The sequence below is a fragment of the Arvicola amphibius genome, chromosome 4 (assembly GCF_903992535.2).
Source record: "Arvicola amphibius chromosome 4, mArvAmp1.2, whole genome shotgun sequence".
NCBI classification, from domain to species: domain Eukaryota; kingdom Metazoa; phylum Chordata; class Mammalia; order Rodentia; family Cricetidae; genus Arvicola; species Arvicola amphibius.
Window position 1 is genome coordinate 67,028,340 of NC_052050.1, and position 23,038 is coordinate 67,051,377.

Consider the following 23,038-nt stretch of genomic DNA (forward strand, 5'->3'; position numbering starts at 1 on the left):
GATAGCTTATTTTGTCACATTATTGTTGTACAGGACTGCACTCCAAATCAAACACCAACTTTGCTTCGCTACAAAAGATTATCCTATCTGGGGTTAGCGGTTTGTTTCCCCTCACAGAAGACCAGGGAGGGTCACCTGAGTATCCACCTACTCCCTGCCTCTTGTTGGATGCAACTCATCCCTAATAGCACATGGTTTCAGAGAGAGACTGGAGTGTATAGACCAGGGAGACTAGGGGAAGAGGGACGCTCTAGCTATGTGGCTATGGGAAGCCCTCATCCCTAATGCATGCTTTCTGTTCTGGCCTTTTGTGTGGGGAAGAGAACACCCAAACTCCAGCAAGTAACTCCCTTCATCTTTGCTCTGAAAGCCCAGTAAGTTCATGGTTCCCCAGAAAGAACTGTGGCAGAATAGTACAGAGGTTGTCATTGGGACCTTGAGAGGAGAGTTAAACTTTGGTTATGCTCCCCAAGGGAAGGGATCTAGCAGCAATTGTTTACTGTGCATTTCCTCTTACTTAGCTGCTGGCTTATGGTGTGAATAAAGGCCATCAATTGTTTTGTTTGGTCTCACACCTTTCTACCTTTCTGGACTCTCGTTCATTCGGACAGTTTTCCTGACAGTTATCTTGAGACTCCCATGTAAATGCTCATGCACTTGTGAGTAGTGATGGCCTTTGCCCCTTCCTACGTCGTATTTGTTTTCACTTCTGTCTCCTCATGTGGCCTCTCCTTTCTCTAGAGCTACAGGACATGATAGGGAGAGCAGACACCCCATCTGGTTCCACTTCTTAAAATCATAGTTTCAGGGCTGGAGGGATAGCTCAGTGGTTAAGAGCACTGACTGCTATTCCAGAGGACCCAGGTTCAATTCCCAGCAACCACATGACAGTTAGCAACTGTAACTCCAAGATCTGACATCCTCACACAGACACACATGCGGGCAAAACACCAGTGTACATAAAACAAGAATAAATAAATTATTTTTAAAAAGAACACTTTTTGTTAAGTAAGATGTTAGCTGTGGATTTGTAGGTAACCTTTATCAAGAAAAAACAAATCCCTTTATTGGGTGGCTCTGAGATCCCACTGAAAACAGGAAAAAAGCAACAGCTTCCTTCTTCCATGTCCTTTTATATGGGCTGCCCCAAGGTGTGGTCAGAGCTAGGGTGGATCTTCCCATTATAGCTCTTAGGGTTTCATTGATTCCAGGTGTAATCAAATTGACAACCAAGATTGGCCATCGAGACAGGGTTTCTCTGCATAGCTTTGGAGCCCGTACTGGAACTCACTCTGTAGACCAGGCTGGCCTCCAACTCACAGAGTGCTGGGATTAAAGGCGTGCCCCACCACCGCCTGGCTGTAGCAAGTGCTCTTAACTGTTGAATCATTGGTCATTTATGTGATGGTTTTATAACTTTTAAAATATCAGTTGTGTTTTTTTTTAATTTTCCACTTTTTATATAGACTTGGTTTATTTTTAATTTTGTTATGTGTTCGGGGTGCAGTCACGTGACTCAGCACACATGTGACAGTCAGAGAACATATTCTAGAAGTTTATTTTCTCCTTCTGCTATGAGAGTCCCTAAGACTGAGTTCAGGTTGTCAGGCTTGGCAGCAAGCACCTTTGCCCTCTGAACCATCTCACCAACCAATTATTTTATTATTATTATTTATTACTATTATTATCTGCAGTGTTTGCAACTGTCTTAGTTAGGGTTTTTATTGCTGTGATGAAACACCATGACCAAAACCAAGTTAGGGAGGAGAGGGTTTAATCAGGCTTATATTTCCACATAACCGCTCTTCACAGAGACTCAGACAGCAGAGACCTTGAGGCAGGAGCTGATGTAGAGGCCATGGAGGAGTATTGCTTACTGACTTGTTCTTCATAGCTTCACCAGATTGCTTTGTTATAGAATCCAGGACCACCAGCCCAGAGGTGACTGTCGGGGGCCAGCCTGGACAAAAATACCCTCTTCCAGAGTGGAGGTGTGGGAATTTAGAAATACAGTAAAGACTACAAAGACGCGAACAAAAATAATAAAACGCAAAAACATATAGGATAGTTTTGGGAGGGAATTTTTCAGTGAGTACTGAAAATTCACCAGTGTTTAATTTCCAACTGGTTAATATACCCCCGACCCTAAAACGTAAGAGTAAAACAAAAGACTGAATTAACATACAAATTGAAAGTCATGGCTACATTCATTGTTCATGCCCTAGACCAAACACTCTGTAGGCAAACCACTCCCTGGGTGGAATCCCAAGTTATTTCCAGAAAGGGAACTAGAACTTAGTTGAAGCCTTAGACTTTTGTTTTAGGTAGGAACCAATTACTTCCCTATTCCAGGAGCACAAGGGCTGACAACCAGCCACACCTGTGGACAATAGCCTTGCAAGAGCAGAACTCTGTTTCACAACTAGGTGGGAACCTTTGAGTTAGAAGCACAATAACCTTGAATGAACTAAAAACAAGTCCCAAACTCTCTGACCTTGTGGCCTCTTTGGGCCTCCACCAGTGACACTGTGTCCAGAGCCACAATGGGCTGGGCCCTCACCTATCAATCACTAATTAAGAAGATACCCTACTGGCTTGCCTTTAGCCCAGTCTTATGGAGGCATTTTCTCAGTTGAGGCTTCCTCCTCTCCCATGACTCTAGCTTGTGTCAGATTGACATAAAACTAGCATCATAGGAACTAAGCCCAGAACTTTGTGCATATTAAGAAAGTGCTCTATACCAAGCTATAACCTGACCCATAGTAGCTGCCTACAAGAAAAGGCAGTTGCTCCTAAGAACCTTAGAGTACTCCTGGGGCTAGAGGTCAAAATGGTTGGTAGACTGCTAGCCTAGCATGCACCAGGTCCTGGATTCCATCCTTAACTGCATAAAAGTCAATGTGATGATGCTTACCAAGTGTAGCACTGGGGAGGTAGAGGCAGGAGGATCCATACTTCAATGTCATCTGAAGGCACATATTGAGTTGGGGCCAGCCTGAGATATATGGGACCCTGTTCCCAAATATTATTTTTTTAAGGGAAAAATCAATCAACTACAAATGTGTTCCTAACTCTTAGTAACATAAAGAACACCCCTACACTGAAAATACCGAAAATCCCAGACAGAGAAGACTTTGTAAGACCTACCCTGGGGGCTCTAGTATGTTCCAATTGGAGGAAAGAAGACAGGTGTCTGTCTTAAAGACACTAATGTGAAGAGGGGGGAGTGGATAACAAGAGTCATCACACTAGACAGGTTGGTTGAACAGATTTGGAGGACATAGGACTTTAACTTTGATACCATAACAAGAAAGAAAAAGAAGACGTGTGTTGTGGAGGGTATTGCAGCTATGGGCACCTTGAGTCAGTCACAGCAGGACAGGGCTCACGGGGCGGGGGGGAGGCATCTGTACTGGGCCAGGATAAGGCTAAAACCAAGAACTTGAGCTTGGAAGAAGTAGCCACACATAGCTGATACATTCTCAGGAGCAAGAGGCTTGTCATAGGAGGTCCTGGGGGAGAGACAACAAGGATATGAAGTCTGTGATTTGGGTTATGACAGCAGAAGGCTGGTGGCCTACAAAGGGAGAGGGGACAACAGGGGAGTCAGAGCAGCTCAGGTTAGGAGCAATGAGGGGATCTGTGCCAGGCAGTCAACCCTCAGTGTCTTTTCCTTCCTTCCTCCCTCCCTTCCTTTTTTCCTTCTTCCTTTCTTTCCTCTTTATTAATTTAGTGTGTGTGTGTGTATGTGTGCATGCTCATGTGTATGCATGTATATAAGTGTGAGCACAGGAGTGTGGGCATGTACAGACTAGAGGGAATCATTGGATAGCTTTCAAAATTGTCCCCTGAAGTATTTATTTTTATTTTTTTAATGTTTGTGTTTGGAAAGGGATGCACACATGCTACAGAACATGTGTGAGGGGCAGAGAACAACTTGATGAAGTTCATTTTCTCCTACCAAGCGTGCCCCTGGACTTCAACTCAGATTATCAGTATTGGCACTGGGATTATAGACAAGCTCCACAGAGCCCAGCTCTGCTGTGGCCATGATATGTAGGTTTAAGTTAAGTCTATATCATTCTATTTATCAATAAGACTTGGGAGTCAAAGGCTGGGGTGAAAACCTGCTAGCTCAGAGAGATTGAGCAGCAACTAGATGACTTGCTTTTTAGCAGTTTTTTTCTACTAGCCAATGTCTCTTCACAGCTGTAGTTCCTTTCTCATTAGTATTTTAAAAATTTAAAGTTGAGCTGGAGAGATGGCTCAAGGCGAGGCTAAGAGCACTGGCAGCTCTTCCAGAGGTCCAGAGTTCAATTCCTAGTAACCATGTGGTGACTCACAATCATCTATAATGAGATCTGGTGCCCTCTGAATATACTCAGGGAGAATCCTTTCTATATAATAAATAAATAAATCTAAAATTTTAAAGTTAAAAAGCACTGTGTAATCTATCTCTAGGGGTCATTATTATCCCTTTCTGTTTATTAAGTATATCTTTTAAAGTAAATTTTATCTTTCTATAACTGTTTGTTCTGTAGGGTTGTGTGGTTTATGGTAATATGCTTTATGTTTTAATATGCAATGTTTACAGAGAAACCCTGTCCTGAAAAACAAAAAAAAATATGCAAAATGTTTCATTTTACTAGAGACATAAGCTGAAGCATTATCAGTCTTAATTTGTACAGGTATCTCCATGATAGCCTTGACATCTAATAAATGTGTAATTACAGAATCAGACTTTTCAGAACTTAAAGAAGTTGCCCATTGAAATCCTGAGTCTATGATATGGTACACATATTTTAATTTTTCAAACTCTACAAAATGAAACACATCATTTGCCAAATTTCATTTCTTGGGTTACTTGCAGGTAGTGGAGTTTGGTTATACAAACAGGATGTTTCCTTTTCATTTCCTTGACCTGTTGCCATGTGATAGAAAAATCTTTCATCAAATTTTGCTGTTAACATGGTGTTTCTTGTGAAATTATGAGGCTTCTAGAACATTTCTTGCCAATAGCTCATAGATTTATCATTACCTTGTACTAGAGGGCCACGTAGACACATATGAAATGTATGTGTTATATACAAGGGATGCTTTCTATTTCTGATTACTTGTTGTAGTTGAATAAATAACAGAATTAATTCCGAATGATATGGAATAAATTCAGCAGTTTTAATATGTAAAACAACTCTTTCTGCATACTGAGAATCAGTAAATATATTAAGAGGTAAAATCTAATAATACTATGTGAATAGCATATAATTCTGGTTTTTTTTAACTGAACCATAAGATCTTTGCTTAGTTTTCCTGATTATAACATGCCTTTCCTGATTTATTTGTATCAGTATAGAATGTAGGTACTCCAGAAATTAGTTTTCCCTTTATTATATGAGGGAGAATCCAATTAGTTCATTTATAAACTGAAGTCTCTTTCTTTGGGGATATTTGTTGCTAATCTCTCCCAAAAAAATTACTGCAAGCCCTTTGCCAGAGTTCATTCCTGCCCATAATGAGGCAATTTCAGCATTTATAAATGATACCACAATTTCTGTTGGGTCTGTTCCTCATAATTGACAAAGTCTCAATTTCCTTTAAAAATCAATTCAGAAACCTTTTTACATAGGTCTTTAATTTTTACTCTGTTTCTGTGGTAAAAAAAAAATCCATTCTAAAATATTATCTTCTCTCTGCATAAGAATTCCTGTAGGACATTGTGTAGTAGGTAAAATAACCAGAATACAATCAAACCCTGTATCTAAGCGATTCACATGTGCATCCTATAATTTCTTTTCTATCAGAGTCAATTCTCTCTCAGCCTCGGCTGATAGTTTTTTTGAACTATTTAAGTCTTTGTCACATTGTAAGGTTTGAAATAAATCACTTAGTTCTGGAGTTGTCAATCCAATTGTGGGTTGTAGCCAGTTAATATCTCCCAGAAATCTTTGAAAATCGATCTCTCCTGATTTGTACTTTCTGTGATTGAATTTTCTGTAAACCTATCATACATTCTAAATAATTAATAGAATTTTCTTTTTGTATTTTTTCAGAAGCAAATTGAGATTCCCCCAACAAGCAAAATACTCTTCACTTGTTCAAACATATTTTTCTTAAGGTATCTGCATCTGAATCAGTAAGTCAGATATCATCCATTTAATGGTAAATCATAGATTGAGGGAACTGTTTACAAAATAGTTCTAAAGGCTGTTGTACAAAATATTGACATAAGATGGGACTGTTTAACAGTCCTTGTGAAAGAACTTTCCAATGCTACCTTTTAACAGGCTAGGAATTATAAATAGGCGCTCTTCTGTCCTGTTCTTCTAAAGGTGTAGTTAAAAAGAAAACAGTCTTTAAAATCAGTCACTATAACTCACAGAGATCCGCCTGCCTCTGCCTCCCGAGTGCTGGGATTAAAGGCGTGCGCCACCGCCACCCGGCGGATCTCTGTGAGTTCGAGACCAGCCTGGTCTACAAGAGCTAGTTCCAGGACAGGCTCCAAAGCTACAGAGAAACTCTGTCTCGAAAAACCAAAAAAAAAAAAAAAATCAGTCACTATAATAGACCATCCCTTAGGTAATAAGAAGGCAAGGGAATTCCAGGCTGTAAAGAGCCCATTGGCTGAATCAGCTTATTTATTATGGCTATTATATCTTTTAATTTCTTTTTAATTTCCTTTTAATGACAAATACAGGAGAGTTCCAAGGTCTGGTTAATTTTTTTAATATGTTAAGTATTTAGTTGCTCCTGTGCCAGTTGTTCTAGTACCTATGATTTTTTTTATGTCAAAGGCCATTGTTCTACTCACACAGGATTTTCAGTTCACCATTTTAAAGGTAGGGCTGTTGATCCTTTGAAATACAAACAGCTGTTGTGCTCTGCTCATGTACATCCTGAACAGTCAGTGACTGTTCTTCATAATACCTTTTAATATTTCTCTCAGCAGCACTCTTTATTTTATGGTTTGTTTCTAATACTGGAGGAATGTCAATCTGTGCTTTCCATTGCTGCAATAAATCACATCCCCCTAAGTTCATTGCTATGGTAGCCACATATGGCTTTAATTTTCCTCTCTGGCCCTCTGGCCCTTATATGCAACCTATTTTACACTTTGTTTTACCTGAGAAAGTTCCAATCCCTAAAAGCTGAATATTTACCTCCTCAAGAGGCCAATTTGGATGCCAAGATTTTGGTGAAATTATTGTTAAATCTGTACCTGTGTATATCAAATCCTCAGTTTCAATGCCATTTATTTGTATTTTGGCTTTGATCTCTGATCATTTACAACAGTTTGCCAAAATACTTGCTTTCTGGTCTCTCCTGAACTTTTTGTTGTATCTATTGAAATTGTTCTGTATTTGATCACATCCAGAGAAGTTTGGTTTCTAACAACAGGTATTAAGTCTTTTCATTGCTCTGTGGATGGGTTTCTCTGACACTGACAGGGAATAGTTAAACCAAGTTTGATATTAGGGCCTGCAGGAGGCCCCTCGTGGCATTTTCTGATAGCAAAGTTTTATTTTGCCTGTCCCTTGTTGATCTGCATTCATTAGTCCAATGCCATCCTTTATCACACCTTATGCATACTCCAGAAGGCTGGAGCCATGATTTATAGGCTCAAATTAAGTCTACATTGTTCTGTTTATCAGTAAGACTGGGGAATCCCAAAGTCTGGGGTGAAAACCTGATAGCTCAGATTGAGTAGCAACTAGTTGAGTTTTTGCTGGAGACACTGCAAAGAAACACATCTCTTCCCTCATCCCAGAACCCAAAAAGGAAGTTCAAACTCTAGTCTCCAGCCTTTCTTTATTGTGTGTCTCCTCTATCCAAATTGCTGGCTTCTCTGTAGCCAATTCCAGTTAGCTAGTCACTGGGTCCACCCCATGATTCAAAGGTTAACTTTATTGGCAAGTTTCAGGAGTGTCAGAATGTGATCAGAATATCCCACAACATGCTAGGGATTTGAATTCACTTTCTCATTCTTTCATGGCCAGCACTTTACTCACTCATCCTTCTCCCTAGACCCAGAACCAGCACAAACCCCAGCCCTAGTACCAGCACCAGCCCACAAGTCCCTGAGAATAAGATCTCTGAGAGCCTCTTCTGTGAGAGAGGGGCAGTGCCACAGCTCTAGTGCGACTTTCCACAGTCCTCCCTCTTCCCCATGTGGCCATGGTCTCACGTGCAGGGCAGAGAAGGAGGAGAGGGCCAGGTCAAGGGTAGGTCGGAGCTAAGGTTTGTCAAGTCAGCAACCAATAGAGAACTCCCTGTCTGTTTGGATCCACACCCCTCATCCTAGCAGGCTCTACAGGAATCCGCTGACATTAGGTCTGAGATAACATTTGTACTAACACCTCAGGTCCGAAGGCCTTTGAGTTTCACTGAAAACTGATCTGTCCCAAAACAGGCAGAGTTCCCAGTCAGTTCCTGAAAGGCAGGACTTGGTGGAAGGACAGAAACAGTAGGACTAAAATAGCTACATTCCAGGGGCATTTGTTGGGGTTTTTCTTTGAAGCCAGATTTTAACCCAACAGATTTTTATTTAAGAAATTCTGTCTGTGCCTACACTTTATCTTCCATGCTCTGGGAAAGAATCTAGATGCTTGGGATGGTAAAAGTTCAGATTGGGAATCAATCTTTGCACTGATTTCAGAAGCTGAATTCTTCCCAAAGCTGGACGGAGTCTCCTTCTGGGCTGCACTTAACTCTCCCCAGGCTTGCCAGAATCTTAGGTTATACAAAAGGACAGCCAAACTCTCCAAAGCAACACAGAGTGTGGAGGAAGTGGGGCTCAAGACCAGGGTCAATGATGTCCCACGCTCCAGCTTCCCCCCCCCCCCCGCCGTCCCCATGTCATTCTCAGGCACAGCACCCGTAGCCTGCCCACAGACGTCTGGGTAAAAGGGCAGCAGTTCCCTCCTTAGTTGTCTATAAAGAACTGCTTCTCTGTTTTCTACGGGAAAGCCTCACCACCTCCTGTTTCAGCTGATTCATCAGTTCAGTATTTTTTGTACTTCTAACATCAACACCCAACCACTGCCCCACCCTCACCCCTACCCCTGCTATTCCACCCTAGGACAGTTCTTTAGACATGCTTAGAGCTTGCCTCCTCTGGTCTCTATGTTTCCCTTCAGTGAGGGAACAACCGCTGGCGCCTTCTACAGCCTTGGCTCTTGGGAATCTCAGGTTTGCAGCTCTCATCAGCCACGGGTTTGTTTTCCACTTGTCTTCTCATGTATTCATCTTTTTATGCTGAGGATCAAACCACACGTCTCTTGCCTACAACATATATCGAATCTACACTACAGCCCTTAAATGCTTTCAACTTGAAATGTAACTTTGTCCTTGTCTAGTTGAATGGAATAGAAAAGACAAAGTTCAAAAACAAAAATTTTATGTTATGTGTCATAGCAGCAGGAGTGTGAGACCCCTGGTCACATTGTGCCACTACTCAGGAGACAGAAAAAGATGAGTGTCTGGGCCCAGCTCTCTTTCTCCTTTCCCCCACCCCCATCAATAAGAAATTTACTTATTTTCTGGGCAGTGGTGGTTCACACCTTTAATCCCAGCACTCAAGTGTTAGAGGCAGGTGGATCCTTGTGAGATGGGAGCCAGCCTGAACTACCAAGCATGTTCCAGAACAGCCAGGACTACACAAAGAAACCCTGTCTCAAAAATAAAATGAAAGGAAAGGAAGGGAAAGGAAAGAAATAAAAAACAAGTTTACTTATTTTTTTAAAAAAAATCCAGTGTTGGCATTGTCCAGAAAGTTTTAACAGGTTTATTTATAATTATTGTAAAGTTGAAATGTGTTCCCTAGAACATTTTGCTTGCGTTATCGCTTTACATCTTGCATTTATATTAAAATTTCACACACAAATGAAAATGGCAAAACTGCCCATACCTGATTTCCGTCCCCTATCTTTCCACTCACAATCATATACTTAGGTAACTCTTGATGCCATAGGGGAAAAAAATCTCTAAGATTCAGAACTACTGATAACAGGAAGAAGACAGAAAAATTATTTTTGAGAATAAAATGTTTCTTCTCGTAGTGGACTATTTTTTAATTTGTTTATTATGTATGCAATTTCCTTCTGCATGTACACTTCCATGCCAGAAGAGGGCACCAGATTGCATGGCAAATGGTTGTGAACCACTACGTGGTTGCTGGGAATTGAACTCAGGACCTCTGGAAGAGCTGCCAGTGCTCTTAGGCTCTGAGCCATCTCTCCAGCCCCTCATTGCAGACTCTCAAGCACGTCATCCACATATGTGGCATGCTAGCTACATATCTTTCGCCATAATTGTTACGTTTGGCATGGATATCACACAGGTTGGGAGCTTAACAACGGCCAACCAGATAGGCCACATTTGACTCCTGCAACGTGCTAACAGCTGCACACTAAAGGCCCAGATATGTTGTGAAGACGTGAGCAATTTCTCACACCCAACACTAGAAGGGGAGTTTGAGAATCAGAAGGTCAGTGGATTTCTGATAGAGTCTGATTTGTTGTTGTTGATGTTGTTTTGGGTTTTGTTTGTTTTTGTTTTTCAAGACAGGGTTTCTCTGTGTAGCTTTGTCTCTGTGTAGCTTTGGAGTTTGTCCTGGAACTTGCTCTATAGACCAGGTTGGCCTCCAACTCACAGAGATCCGCCTGCCTCTGACTCCTGAGTGCTGGGATTAAAGGTGTGCGCCAACCACTGCCCGGCTAGAGTCTGATTTTCTAGTGTCATAGCACCAGGTCTGTAAACATGAGGTTTCCTTACCCTTCCAGTAGAGCTCGCACCCTTGAGAGCGGGTTTTATAGCCAATTGTTTTCAGGGTGCTTTACCTCCTATGGATTTGCAGGTTGTCTGCTTTGTACGAGCCATACTGTGGGCACCTCCTTACTTACCCCTTCTCCTTCGGCGGGAGCTCTGCTGGTGAGAGGCAGCGCTGGCATTACAGTGGCACTGATGGCTGTGAACGCCCTTTCTCCTTTGTATTCTGTCCTGCTCCCTATCCCATATCCTGGCACCACCCACAATTAGAGTGGATCATTCCTCCTCAGTTAACCCCATCTAGAAACTTCCTCACAAGTATACCCAAATCCTTGTTTCCTCGGTGATTCAAAAGCCCATCACATTGACAAGAAATATTAAGCTTCATCAGGGGACTTAGCATCGAGGAGCCCACACTCCCTCCCCATTGTAATACTGGACACACCCCTCAGCCTATCCTAGGAACATGAGTCTACAGGACAGCGGAGGAGAACAGATCTGGTGAGCAGAGTGGAAGTCATCACTGCCATACGTCTTTTGTCCATGTGAGCCCAGAGTGGATTCTAGAAAGAGCTAGAACTCCATGATAAGAGGATGCTGTGCTAGAATCCTGACCCGAGCGACAAGGCCATCTCTGAAGACCCGCTGCTAGTGACCTGCTGTGTACTTGCTGCATGGGACAGAAGCCAGCTGCCAACACATCCTTCCCCAGCACTGCCAACTGCACGCGTCCTTGAGCCTTTGCACTGGTCACTGGGTGTGTGTCCGGTGCCAGGGCTGCCACTGCAGGGACAGCAGAACAGCTCCTTCCCTGCTGTCCCATCAGCGAGCACTGTCTGCCTGGGGAGCATCAGCTCCAGTGCTGACCGCCAGCCCTGGGAAGATCCAGAGGCAGCTGGCTTCTGGGTGTCACGTCCAAGGGTTCAAGGACAGGAGTGTGTCCTGACAGCCGGAAGTGCCACTGTTGTCTCCTAGGCCAGTGTCTGTTCACAGTTGTGGACAAGCGTCCCACACCCTGACTCCACACAGTGTCTCCAAAGAGCCACTTCTTGTCTCCTGGACAGGACCATTTGTGTCTCCCACAGGCCTCTTATTCTGAAAATGCAGCATTTTCACAAGGCAGGTGTTTGAGTTTCATTGGTAGGGCCCTTGTCAAGCGTATGTAGGTTCAATTACTCCATCCTGAAGAGTGTATAAAGGTTTAGGTGGAGTTTGTATTCAGAAAGGAACCTTTCCTGGTTTGCTTTGTCTCTTATTTCACTGGCATTTGAAAGATTACTTAATTTTTTTAAAATTTTGTGTATATGGGTGTTTTGTCTGCATGTCTGTCTGTGCACCATATCATGCAGTGCCTGGGACAGCCAGAAGAGGGCCTCAGATCCCCCGGAACTGGAGTCACAAGAGTTGTTGGTGACCGTGTAGAATTGAACCCTGGTCTTCTGGAGGAGCAGCCATGATCTTAATCTACTAATCCTGGTTAGACAGCTTTCTAAGAGTTAGAAACTATGCTGACTTATCTGGAAGTTTCCAATGGAACCCAGGCTGAGGGTCAGTAAGGAAGAGCAGGCCACGCCCCACACAACTCTGTGCCCCAGAGAAGCTCCAGATTGGTTACTTTTCCTGTTGCTGTCACAAAACGCCTGACAAGGAAGGAAGGGTTTACCCTGGCTCACGGGTTAGGGGTACAGCCCATCACTGCAGGGAGGCCATGGGAGCAAGGACTTGGGGCTGGTGGCCACACTGTGTCCACAGACAGGAAGTGGAGAGCACTTCCTCCTTTTATTCAGTCCAGCTGCATCAGGTGTCTTCCCACCTCAGCTAACACAGTCCAGAGCTTGTCACCAGCTTGCCCAGAGGTTGACTCTTGGGTTATTCGAGATGCTGTCAACTTTATCAACTTGATCGATACAAGCACCTGAGTAAACAAGAGCAGAGCTGTGTTCTGCAGGAAGAGAAACCACTGTCATTATCACCATCAGCGAATGTCCTTGTCCCTTTCCTCCCCTACTAAGCTAATGGGTTTATCTGAAAAGAAGTTGGTGACAAGGAATGCTCTTAGACACCTGTTATTCTGTGTCGTCTTTGTTCCCAGCTCCAGTTGTCACTTTGGCCTAAGGTTTCTGTGTTTCTGGAAAAAAAAGTTATATTCAACTGTACACTTTATGATTCTATCAGAGGCAGAAAGAGAAACAGGGGCAGCAGTCACAGAGTCCATACACAAGGTAAGAGGTATCTGCCTGGGGACCATAGCAGAGACCTCTGATTCTTAGTCCCCAGAATTCAGCAGGGCAGAACTATTGCAGAGTCTTCCCCATTCTTAGTTACAAGAGGTTTTCTAGGGGCTGGAGAGATGACTCCGAGGTTAATATCATTGGCTGCTCTTCCAAAGGTCCTGAGTTCAATTCCCAGCAACTATCGGGCTCACAACCATCTATAATGAGATCTGGTGCCCTCTTCTAGCATGCAGGCAGAAACTGTACACTTAATAGATAAATAAATCTTTAAAAAGAGAGAAAGAGAGTTCTTCTGTCACCCATGGACTGGCCCAAGTGCTACTGGCGATGGCACATTGTACCAAGGACAAAGCTGCCCTAGGCAAAGGGCAGCCAGAGGCCAGCATTAATGAGATGAAGGCTTAGGAATAGTTTTTTTTTTTTTTTTGGTTTTTTGAGACAGGGTTTCTCTGTAGTTTTTTTAGAGCCTGTCCTGGAACTAGCTCTTGTAGACCAGGCTGGCCTCGAACTCACAGAGATCCACCTGCCTCTGCCTCCCGAGTGCTGGGATTAAAGGCGTGTGCCACCACCGCCCGGCTTAGGAATAGTTTTTAAGGGGCTGGAGAGATGGCTCAGAGGTTAAGAGCATTGCCTGCTCTTCCAAAGGTCCTGAGTTCGATTCCCAGCAACCACATGGTGGCTCACAACCATCTGTAATGAGGTTTGGTGCCCTCTTCTGGCCAGCAGGCATACATACAGACAGAATATTGTATACATAATAAATAAATAAATAATAGTTTTTAATTTTCCTATTTAAAAAAATGAGTTCTTAGTTCTTACCCAAACAGCTCATCCTTTAGGGTAAGACTTGCAAAAGCATCAGCCAGTAGACTGGGGTGGGAAGTGACCATGCTTAGGCAGCTGTGTATTTGCTGCCTGTTCAGAATGAGGCAGACTCCAACAATATGCCACCCATTACCTCTGAAGAAAACCTACAGAGTGTGCAGCCTCACCAGGCTCCACCAGTGTCCAACATAATCAGCTCAGCTTGAGATGTTGCTCCAAATATCAAGGCAATTTGAAAACACAGACCCATGGCCCTAAGACGGGTAGGCTAAGAATAGGAGAGGCACCTACACAAAACCACTGCCATGATTTGAGATTTTTTTTTAATGCTCCAAATTCCCATTAAAAAGCTAGGCAGTGAATGGTCACATATGTAAGTACGTATATGTGTTAGAGCACAGGAGCAGCAGTGAGGAAGGGGGCCATACATGGACTATGCAGAAAACTCTACAATGACAAGCTGATCAAATGTTAGAAAGCCAAGGTCATTGATGACCTTGACCCTACAGAAAGGAAGGAGAGAACCCCATGCAGGTAGAGAGGGCCAGCGGTTCAAGGTCATCTTTTACTAGGTGGTAAAATTGAAGCCAGCCTAGGCTACATGAGGCCCTGAAGAAAAGATAGGGAAGGAAAGCAGAGGAGAGAGAAGAGGCGGGAAGGAAAGAAGGAAGAAAAGAAGAAAAGATGGAAGGAAGGAAAGAAGGAAGGAAAGAAGGAAGGAAGGAAGGAAGGAAGGAAGGAAGGAAGGAAGGAAGGTGAGAAAAAGAGGACATTGCTAAGCATAAACTGGCAAAGAAAACAAGATTGAACCAGGAGAGTAGCTACTAAGAGAGAGAAACACAAATTAGGAATTCTGTTGGGAGCACAAAGGTCTTTGCGCCCACAGTCCACTGGGGAAACCGATAACATTAATCACACGTGGTGGTCTCCTCAGAGGAGGAAGAGCCTGTTTTCCTCCTAGGAGGCTGAGAGTGGCAGTTGCTAAGGACCTGGTGAGCCAGAACGTTTATCCCAGACTCTCCCTCACTAGAGCTTTAGCTTAGCTTTCTCAGTCAATAGAATCCATCCTTAGGGGAGATGTCAAATGTATCATATATCTTTATATCATAGATGCTCTCTCAGTCAGAGAACCACAGCAGATCCTAGACCCTTAAGCTATATGGAACCCTCTTCATGGTCACATGTACTTTGAGCTGAGTTTCAATGTAATTATGCCTACTTGTGCACCCAGATGGCATCACACACACCACTATAGTTGGATTTTTCTTTGGGCCACCAGCTCACAAATAACGACACAGAGACTTATTATTCATTATGGAAGTTTGGCCTTAGCTTAGTCTTGTTCTCAACTAGCTCTTGTAACTCCACCCATTTATGTTAATCTCCATTCTGCCTCGTGCCATCGCTTTTCCTCCACCCTGCACCTCTTGTTTCCTCTCCATGTCTCGCTGGCAAATCCACATGCCTAGAATCCTCCTCCCAGTTTCTCTCTCTCTCTCTCTGCCCGGAAGTCCTACCTACTCTCTCCTGCCTAGCTATTGGCCATTTAGGTCTTTATTAAACCTATCAGAAGGAGACTTAGGCAGAAACATATCTTTACAGTGTAAACAAATATTCTGCAACATACCAGTAAACTTTGTCCAAACTGTACTGTGTTTAAATATTACCATGAACAGCCAGGTGTCCGACGCTCTAGAAGTTTAAACCAGCATCAACTAAGTGGGGCTGAACTGAGTTTTCCTTTCTGCCTCTTGTGGTTCCTTTCCCTGTCGGCTGTGACACTTGAAGGGACCCCCCTCCGCTCTCCACCCCTCCCCTCGTGCACAATTATCTGCTTGCCATGCAGTTGTGAGAACCTGAATTCAGATCCCCAGAACACACATAAAGTCATGCACAGTCCCAGCATTCTGAGAGCAAGATGCAGGCAAAGACAGGAGACTCCACAGAAATTCACAAGGCACCTGTGGCATGCAGTGCTGAATGAAAGATTCTGTCTCAAATGAGGCGGGAGGCGAGGACCAGCCCACACGGTAGTGAGGCGAGGACCAGCCCACACGGTAGTGAGGCCTTTGATCCCCACCAGGTCCCCCCTTGCACCTGCATTCACACTCACCCACCGATCAAAGACAAAAAAAGCAATAACAATTAACAATGATGACAACAAATCCATTCTAAGCTGACTTAATTTTTTAGATGTGTTTTAGCATTCAAGAAGAGACAAGTGTGCATAGCACCCTAGAATAGTTGGGATAGTCGCTGACCTGAGAAGCCAAAGAGACATTCCACAGGTGGTGCGGTATGCTTGCCTTCCCCTCTGACTGCTTGACAGCCTTAGGGACACAGATATCCTGACCATCCTTTGTCCCTAATAAACAGGTGACATCTGAGGCACCAGAATCACCCCAGGAATGGACAGGCATATGCAGTCTGATAGCTACGGTTCTTTAAGAGATCACACTGGCCTTTGGAGTGTTTAAGCAGTAATCCTGTCAAACACCCACACCTAAGGTCATGCTTCGTGGGCTGGGCCTGCCCTCAAGCACAGCTTACATTCTTCCTTGCAATTCATTCACAACTTTGAACTAGAACACTAGCTTAGTGTTGTTAATGTGCTTACACTTTGCCAGCATAAGGCCTGAGTGTGACCTTCAGAACCCATATAAAATAGCCTGGGTATGTTACTAAACACTTACAATTCTAGTCCAGGAAAGGCAAGGCAGCAAACCCCTGGGGCTCACTGTGCACCACCCTAGCCTCCTTGATGAAATCCAGACTAATGAGAGACCCTGTCTCTCAAAAACAGTGGATGGTACCCAAGGAGGAATGACACCCACAGTCGTCTGCCCTCCACATGCATGCACACAGATGTGCATACCCACCCGCATACACACATGCATTGTGCACACATACACAAATCTTGAATGTGTGTTTATTTAATCCTGTGACAGCTCCCTCCCAGTCTTCTTCTAAAAGACCAACTCATCGTTGCCTGTTGTCTAGATGCAATGAAATGTCATTGTCATACTATGCCCTAGAAATAAAGTTTATGTGTTGAATAACAATAAAAATTTCTTTTAAATCAGGATGGTTAAAACATTAAAATTATCTAGGAGAACCATGATTGCTGGTATCAAATCCTGTGGTCATGAAAGGTTATGAACTGTCTTCCATCTTTGGAACCCCCATGGAAGAAGGAGAGGACTGATGTCAGCATCTCTTCCTCTCCCCACACACTTGCCGACAGAAATAAATAACTAATAAATGTGGGGTGGTGCAGTTAGACTAAACAATAGCAAAAAACTTCAAAGCCACAAATAACGCAAAGGGGATGTATTCCCTTTTTCTAGTGTGACTACCTTTCTCCTGCTGTAAAATACAGGCTGATCTACTACTGACACGTTGCATCACACAAAGGAAACTGTTTCTTTTGTCTCTCTTCAACTTTTTAACCCCTGCGGTTTTAAACCCAGGGTCTTGCACTAGTCAAGAACTCTACCATGGAGCTATATCCCTACCCCCTTGTTTATTTTTAGAGGCAAGGTCTTGCTAAGTGGACCACCCTGATCTTGAGCTCATTATATAACCTAGGCTAGCCTTGAATTTGTGAAGGCCTTCATAGACGCTTGATGCATATCTTAGTATGGCACTTCACTCTGATAGCTTCAGCAAGTGAAGTATTAATAGCTGGGATTATTAGCAAGCACCAGAAGCTGGAGGATGACTCAATGGTTAAAGTATCTAAGGACCAGAGTTCAGATGCCAGAACCCAAATAAATAAGTGATGGTTCACCTGTAATTCTAGCCTTGCATGACTACACACATGCAAAAAGCATTTACACATGAACACCACACATTAAAAAATGGAAAACTTAAAAAAAAAAAAACATGCACTACTGAACCTGCTAGACCTGTATTTCTTCATAATAGAAACCAGGAGGAAAGGACCGGCCCCTCTCTTTAGAGATTAAACCTAACCGTATTAACATATAACAACTCACCATGAAACTGCTGTAACAAATAAGACAAGTGGATGGGGGCCTCAGTATACATTAATAATCCAGAATAAGAGTAGCTCCAAGCCCAAGGCCACCCCTCACCTTCCATCGTCAACTATCTGCTGATGGGGATGTGTGTGTGTGTGTGTGTGAGAGAGAGAGAGAGAGAGAGAGATACAAAGGAAGAAAGGTGATAGTCGAGAGACAGGGAAAGAATGGAGGGAAGGGCACGCTTGGGCCACAGTGTTCGTATGGAGATGAGAGGACAGGTTGTATCTGTGAGTCTTAATGGATGGAAGGAAGTGCACAAAGGCCAGAGACTCAACTTTCACAGTTTGAGTGTCCCTTACCACAGGGACTCTAGGTTCTCCTTCTGCCTTGTATATCCTGAGGACTGAACTCAGGTCCTCCTGTTGGACCCTGGAGTCCAATTACCGAGGAGGAATCACCCTAAGAAAACACTCCACACCACAGTTGATGTAAAAGCAAGAGGATTTAATTAATTGTGTCGCAACAGGGTCTTTCAGCATTCGAGAAGCCAGAAAGACCCCAAATAGCTGGTACAGGCTACTTTTAAAGCAAAAAGCCACAGAAACAAGAGGGGAATCTGGGGGTTGTTTTTCATCCTAACCGTATCCGAGGAACTGAGTCAATATCCCCTGACCAAGGCCGAGGAACTGAGTCAATATCTAAGGGTTATCTTGCCCCAATTCCAATAGCTGAGTTCTATCTGGAGAACATCCACAAGGACACAGGGAGATGGAAAAATCCCCAACATTCCAGTACGTGCATGTGAAGTTGTTAGGTCCTTGGTTCCCCGGGGGGGGGGGGGGAGAAGCACTAAGGCTGAGAAGCCTCAGAAATGGCCTCAACGTTGTCAGAAATGGCTTCAGAGTTATTCTAGAGTTTTACACTCCCTTGATGGGAGAATATTGGCATCCCATCGAACCCCCTCTGTGTCCCACACAACAGAACCAGACTATGACTCACCAGAAGGCCTTCATAGACGCTTGATGCATATCTCAGTATGGCACTTCACTCTGATAGCCTGAAAACTATCCAAGGCAGCCTTGGAGCTTTGGGACATTTCAAAGCCTGTGCCTGCAGAAGCAGCTCTTCAGCCCTGGAGTTCAAGAGTGAAAGTCCATCTCTAAAATTTGAGTGAGTGGTCTGAATCTCGCTGGGGCCTCCAGAAAATGTTACTCCCAATAGCAAGAATAAGATCACTACTATAATGGTCTGTCCTGTCCCTTTAAGAGACAAGCCATGCCCACTCCCTCCCCCCTCCCTGTCCTCTGAAGCAATCTGATCTTCAGCTACTAGCCTTCTGTCTCTCACTTCTCCCTACTTCTCTCCTTCCCCTCTGTTTCTCTCCCTCTCTCTCTCTCTCTCTCCCTCTCCCTCTCCCTCTCCCTCTCCCTCTCCCTCTCCCTCTCCCTCTCCCTCTCCCTCTCTCTCTCTCTCTCTCTCTCTCTCTCTCTCTCTCTCTCTCTCTCTGTTCTTCCCCTTCTCCCTAAATAAATATCCAACTTCACTCTGCATGGTGTGCCTTGGTCTCTCACCTGCCACGTGGCTTCCTGCCTGGAACCCAACTGCCTTTGTGGCCTGCCATGGTCTTGGCTACTGCCTACTGCTGCTCAGGGACCTGTAGCATGGCTTTATGGCTCACTGCCCACTGCCACCACTTGAGGACCAGGAACATTTCTGCCACTGTGCCCTTCACACAGCATTTTACTTAAACCATTACAACTACCACAATTTGAATCAAATTCGAAGCAAGCTTGATTTTTTGTGGGGTGCACCCAAAAGCTGGCCAGCAACTGCCTCCTAAGTCGGGTTAAAGAGGGAAGTTCTGAATCCACGTCTTGGGCCCTTTTAAATCATGAATAGTTTTACAGAAAGGAAAAAATAGGCAATTAAAAAATACAAAAAAAACCATGTGATCACCAACCATGTGATTAGGAAGGTCAGGAAGGGTCAGGGTAGTCTCAGAAACAAATTAAAATCATGACTTGGGAAAGGTCAGGTTTCAGGAAACAGAGCTAGCTGCTCAACTCTCACAGTAAATAGAAACTTATTTTTAAAAATACAGCATAATGAGTCCTGCCTTTAAAATGAAGTCAGGTAGGTTTCTCGCTGTCACCACCCATCTCAAGTTACCTCACCTAAGCTTTCTCTGACAGTGAAGACTTCTTTCCAAGGAACACCTGTCAACGCTCTGTTGGACATGCACAGTTAGCTTAGAGCCTAGCAGTATGCTAATGTACAATCAGAGGTAAATAATTATAGAAGCAGGCTGTGGCATCCCACTGGAACAACCTGTGGTATTTTGCTGACTTTTCTTCTTCTGAAAAAGTTTAGCCTAAATCTGCTCTCACAGCCTGCCTGCACCTTGACAAAATGACTCCCAGGAGCGCATGCATATCTAACTGATGCTCTGTGCCCGGTGCTTTACAGGGGCCTATAACAGACTCCTGCCCTACATTCTCATGGGCAGCCTGACCGTCCTGATTGGAATCATCACGCTTTTTTTCCCAGAAAGTTTTGGAGTGGCTCTACCGGAGAACTTAGACCAGATGCAGAAAGTGAGAGGGTAAGTAGCAAAAGGATTGGAAGAGTAAACGTGGGAGAATATCGAGCATGGTCTGGAAAAGAGGAGCTCTGAGTGGAGATTAGCGGAGGGGTACTGAGGAATATTGGCATGGCAACGGCGTAAGGATAGAGACCAGTGGGGCAGGAGAGAACGAAGCCCAAGAAAATAAAAGAATTCAGAATATGATTTAAAACAAATTAACCAACCACATATCAACTTAAAATCCTTTTGGAAGAGCAGGGCACACACCTATAGTCCAAGCTTCAAGGGAGAGTAAGGTAGGAGGGTCACATGAATACAGGAGTTCAAGACCAGCCTGGATCAAATGATGAACCCCCTCAGAGTCCATTCATCCATACATACATGCATATATACATGTATAAAAATAATCAAAATTTTTAAAGAAAAAATTAAATCCTCCCAATACATCAAGATAAATTCTAGGAAAATATTTAGAACTGAAAATACAAAATCATGAATCTACAAGAACAAAACAATTTGTGTAAATGTGAACTGAGCAAAGAGGGGGAGACAAGATCAAGAGCTAAAGGTTATCTTACACATTGAGACCCTGGCCCCAAACCAACAACCAACAAAAACCAGTAACAAAATCAAAGCTGATAAGCAGGGGAAATATGTAAAGCACAAATGTGGACAGAGGCTGATGTCCCAAGTTCTGCAGTCGTGGGGAAGAGGTTTTGCCAGCAAAGGACAAGAACTGGCTGCTTAGAGAAGGTAAAATTTAGCTGTGCAGCACACATGAAAATCAATCTACTCATCATTTGTATAAAGAAATAGAGGAGCCCGTGAGATGGCACAGAGGGTGAGGGTGCCGACCAACACGACTGGGCGCCTGAGCTCCGTTCCTTGATCCCAGAGTGGAAGGAGAGATTTGATTTCCCCCAGTTATCACTGTAGTAGATACCATTCTGATGCTGTGCTAAAATACTGTGACCAAGAAGAGCTTACATGGAAAGAGTTTATTTTGGCTTAGGTTCTCCATGGGGTTGCCCATCACAGTGAGAGGCGTGGCAACAGGAGCAGTAAGCTAGCCGATCGATCACGTGTCATTTGCACACAGGAAGCTGTGCGCTGCTCCCCTGACAGCAGAGGCAAGCCATGGTTCAGGAGCTCCCCAAACCCCACTGGATGCACATTCTCCATCCTGTGGGCTTGACTGATCACTCACTCTATCCCCACCCTGCCCTTCTCTGCAGAGGCTGAGAGAGCAAAGCCACAAAGGTCTGTGCTCTTAGATGAAGGCTTCTTCCTTCTGGCAGCCGGTCCCCATGCTGGGCTAGCTAAGCGCCCCTCATAGAACCAAAACAACACATCACCCCATCACTCAGGAGACCACAAGAGATTTGGGAGCTCAGTGCCAGGACCCAAAGGCAAAGACCAAAGAGGCGTAAAGCTCAGCGGCTAGATGGAAAAACTGAGACTCTGAGCTGCATCGGCCTAGCTCCGAATTCCCAATGTATGGCATAATTTAATTAATAGAGAATTATTTGTTTTCTCAGCCACTGGTCTTCCATTTATTACATGGGAATATTTCACGTGGCTGCCTAGGGGTTCTGTGAGATAAAATCTTAGCTGTGGCAGGCCATAATAAAGCTAAGTCCGTATGTGCAGATACTGGTCTGTCACAAATCTGTACAGGCACCTGCATTTGGTAATACATCTAATCATTCTGATTCCTCAGTATAATTCTTCAGTATTGCCATGAACTTCCTGCTACCCCTCAATCCTTTCTTCATGGAAACTGAAGAGCTTAGATTCTAGGCTTTGTGTTTAATCAAGTAGCTCAAATCCTAAGTCAGGTCTGCTCCTGTTTGGCTCCTTAGTTAGAATTCACAGGTTTTTCCTTGGTCGAATGGGGAAACGTTTTCCGATGTCAGTTTGGTGTTTTAAGGAGAAGAGTCCTAACTGTTTAATTTTCTTCAGCCATTGTTTTCTTTCCAGGTTCAGATGTGGGAAAAAACCAGCAGCCTCTGTGGACAGAGAAGAAAACCCCAAGGTTCTAATCACTGCATTCTAATAAGGGTTCCTCTGCACGTGGGAACCTGGAACACAGATGTGTGGGATGACCTGGGGGTGTTGGAACACACCTGTAATCCCAGCATGTAGAGGGGGAGTCAGGAGATCAGGAATTTAAGGTCATCCTTGGCTATGTCAGGAGTGCCCGACCAGCCTGGACCACAAGCAACCCTGCCTCAACAAAACAAACCAAATCCAAGCCTTTACTGCTGAAAGGGACTGACGGGAACATGGGCGTTAGCTGGACCTGTTGTGGAGAAATACAGGTCGTCCTCTAAACTCTGGGCCACCCTTCCAGATAATCTTCTGAGGTTTCACTAAGAGTCACATATTGGAGGGCAGTCTGAGCTACATAGCAACAAGATCTGGTCCCCTACCCCCACCCCAAGAAAATGTTTACATGAGGCTAGAGGTATGGCTTAGTGCCTAATAGCACTGACTGATTTTCCAGAGGCCCGAGGTTTAGTTCCCAGAACCCACATGATGGTTCACAACCTTCACTAACTTTAGCTGCAGGAGCTCTGTTGCCCTCATACAGCCTTACCCCACCCCCAGCACTGTATGCATGTGGTACAAACACATACATGCAG

The 23,038-nt window shown here is 44.0% G+C and overlaps 1 protein-coding gene and 1 pseudogene across 1 annotated transcript in view; one reads left to right on the forward strand and one right to left on the reverse strand.

Annotated features, from left to right (window-relative positions):
• The window catches only part of LOC119813206 (solute carrier family 22 member 21), a 64,468-nt gene extending 41,804 nt beyond the window's left edge, over positions 1-22,664 (forward strand). Inside the window, exons 9-10 of the mRNA XM_042055009.1 lie at positions 20,276-20,411; positions 22,374-22,664. Of these exons, the coding sequence (XP_041910943.1) occupies positions 20,276-20,411; positions 22,374-22,449 (212 nt within the window). The 3' untranslated portion in view covers positions 22,450-22,664. The remainder of the gene's footprint in view (positions 1-20,275; positions 20,412-22,373) is intronic.
• On the reverse strand, positions 10,264-10,875 carry LOC119811489 (annotated as a pseudogene).
• Positions 22,665-23,038: the final 374 nt, after the last annotated feature.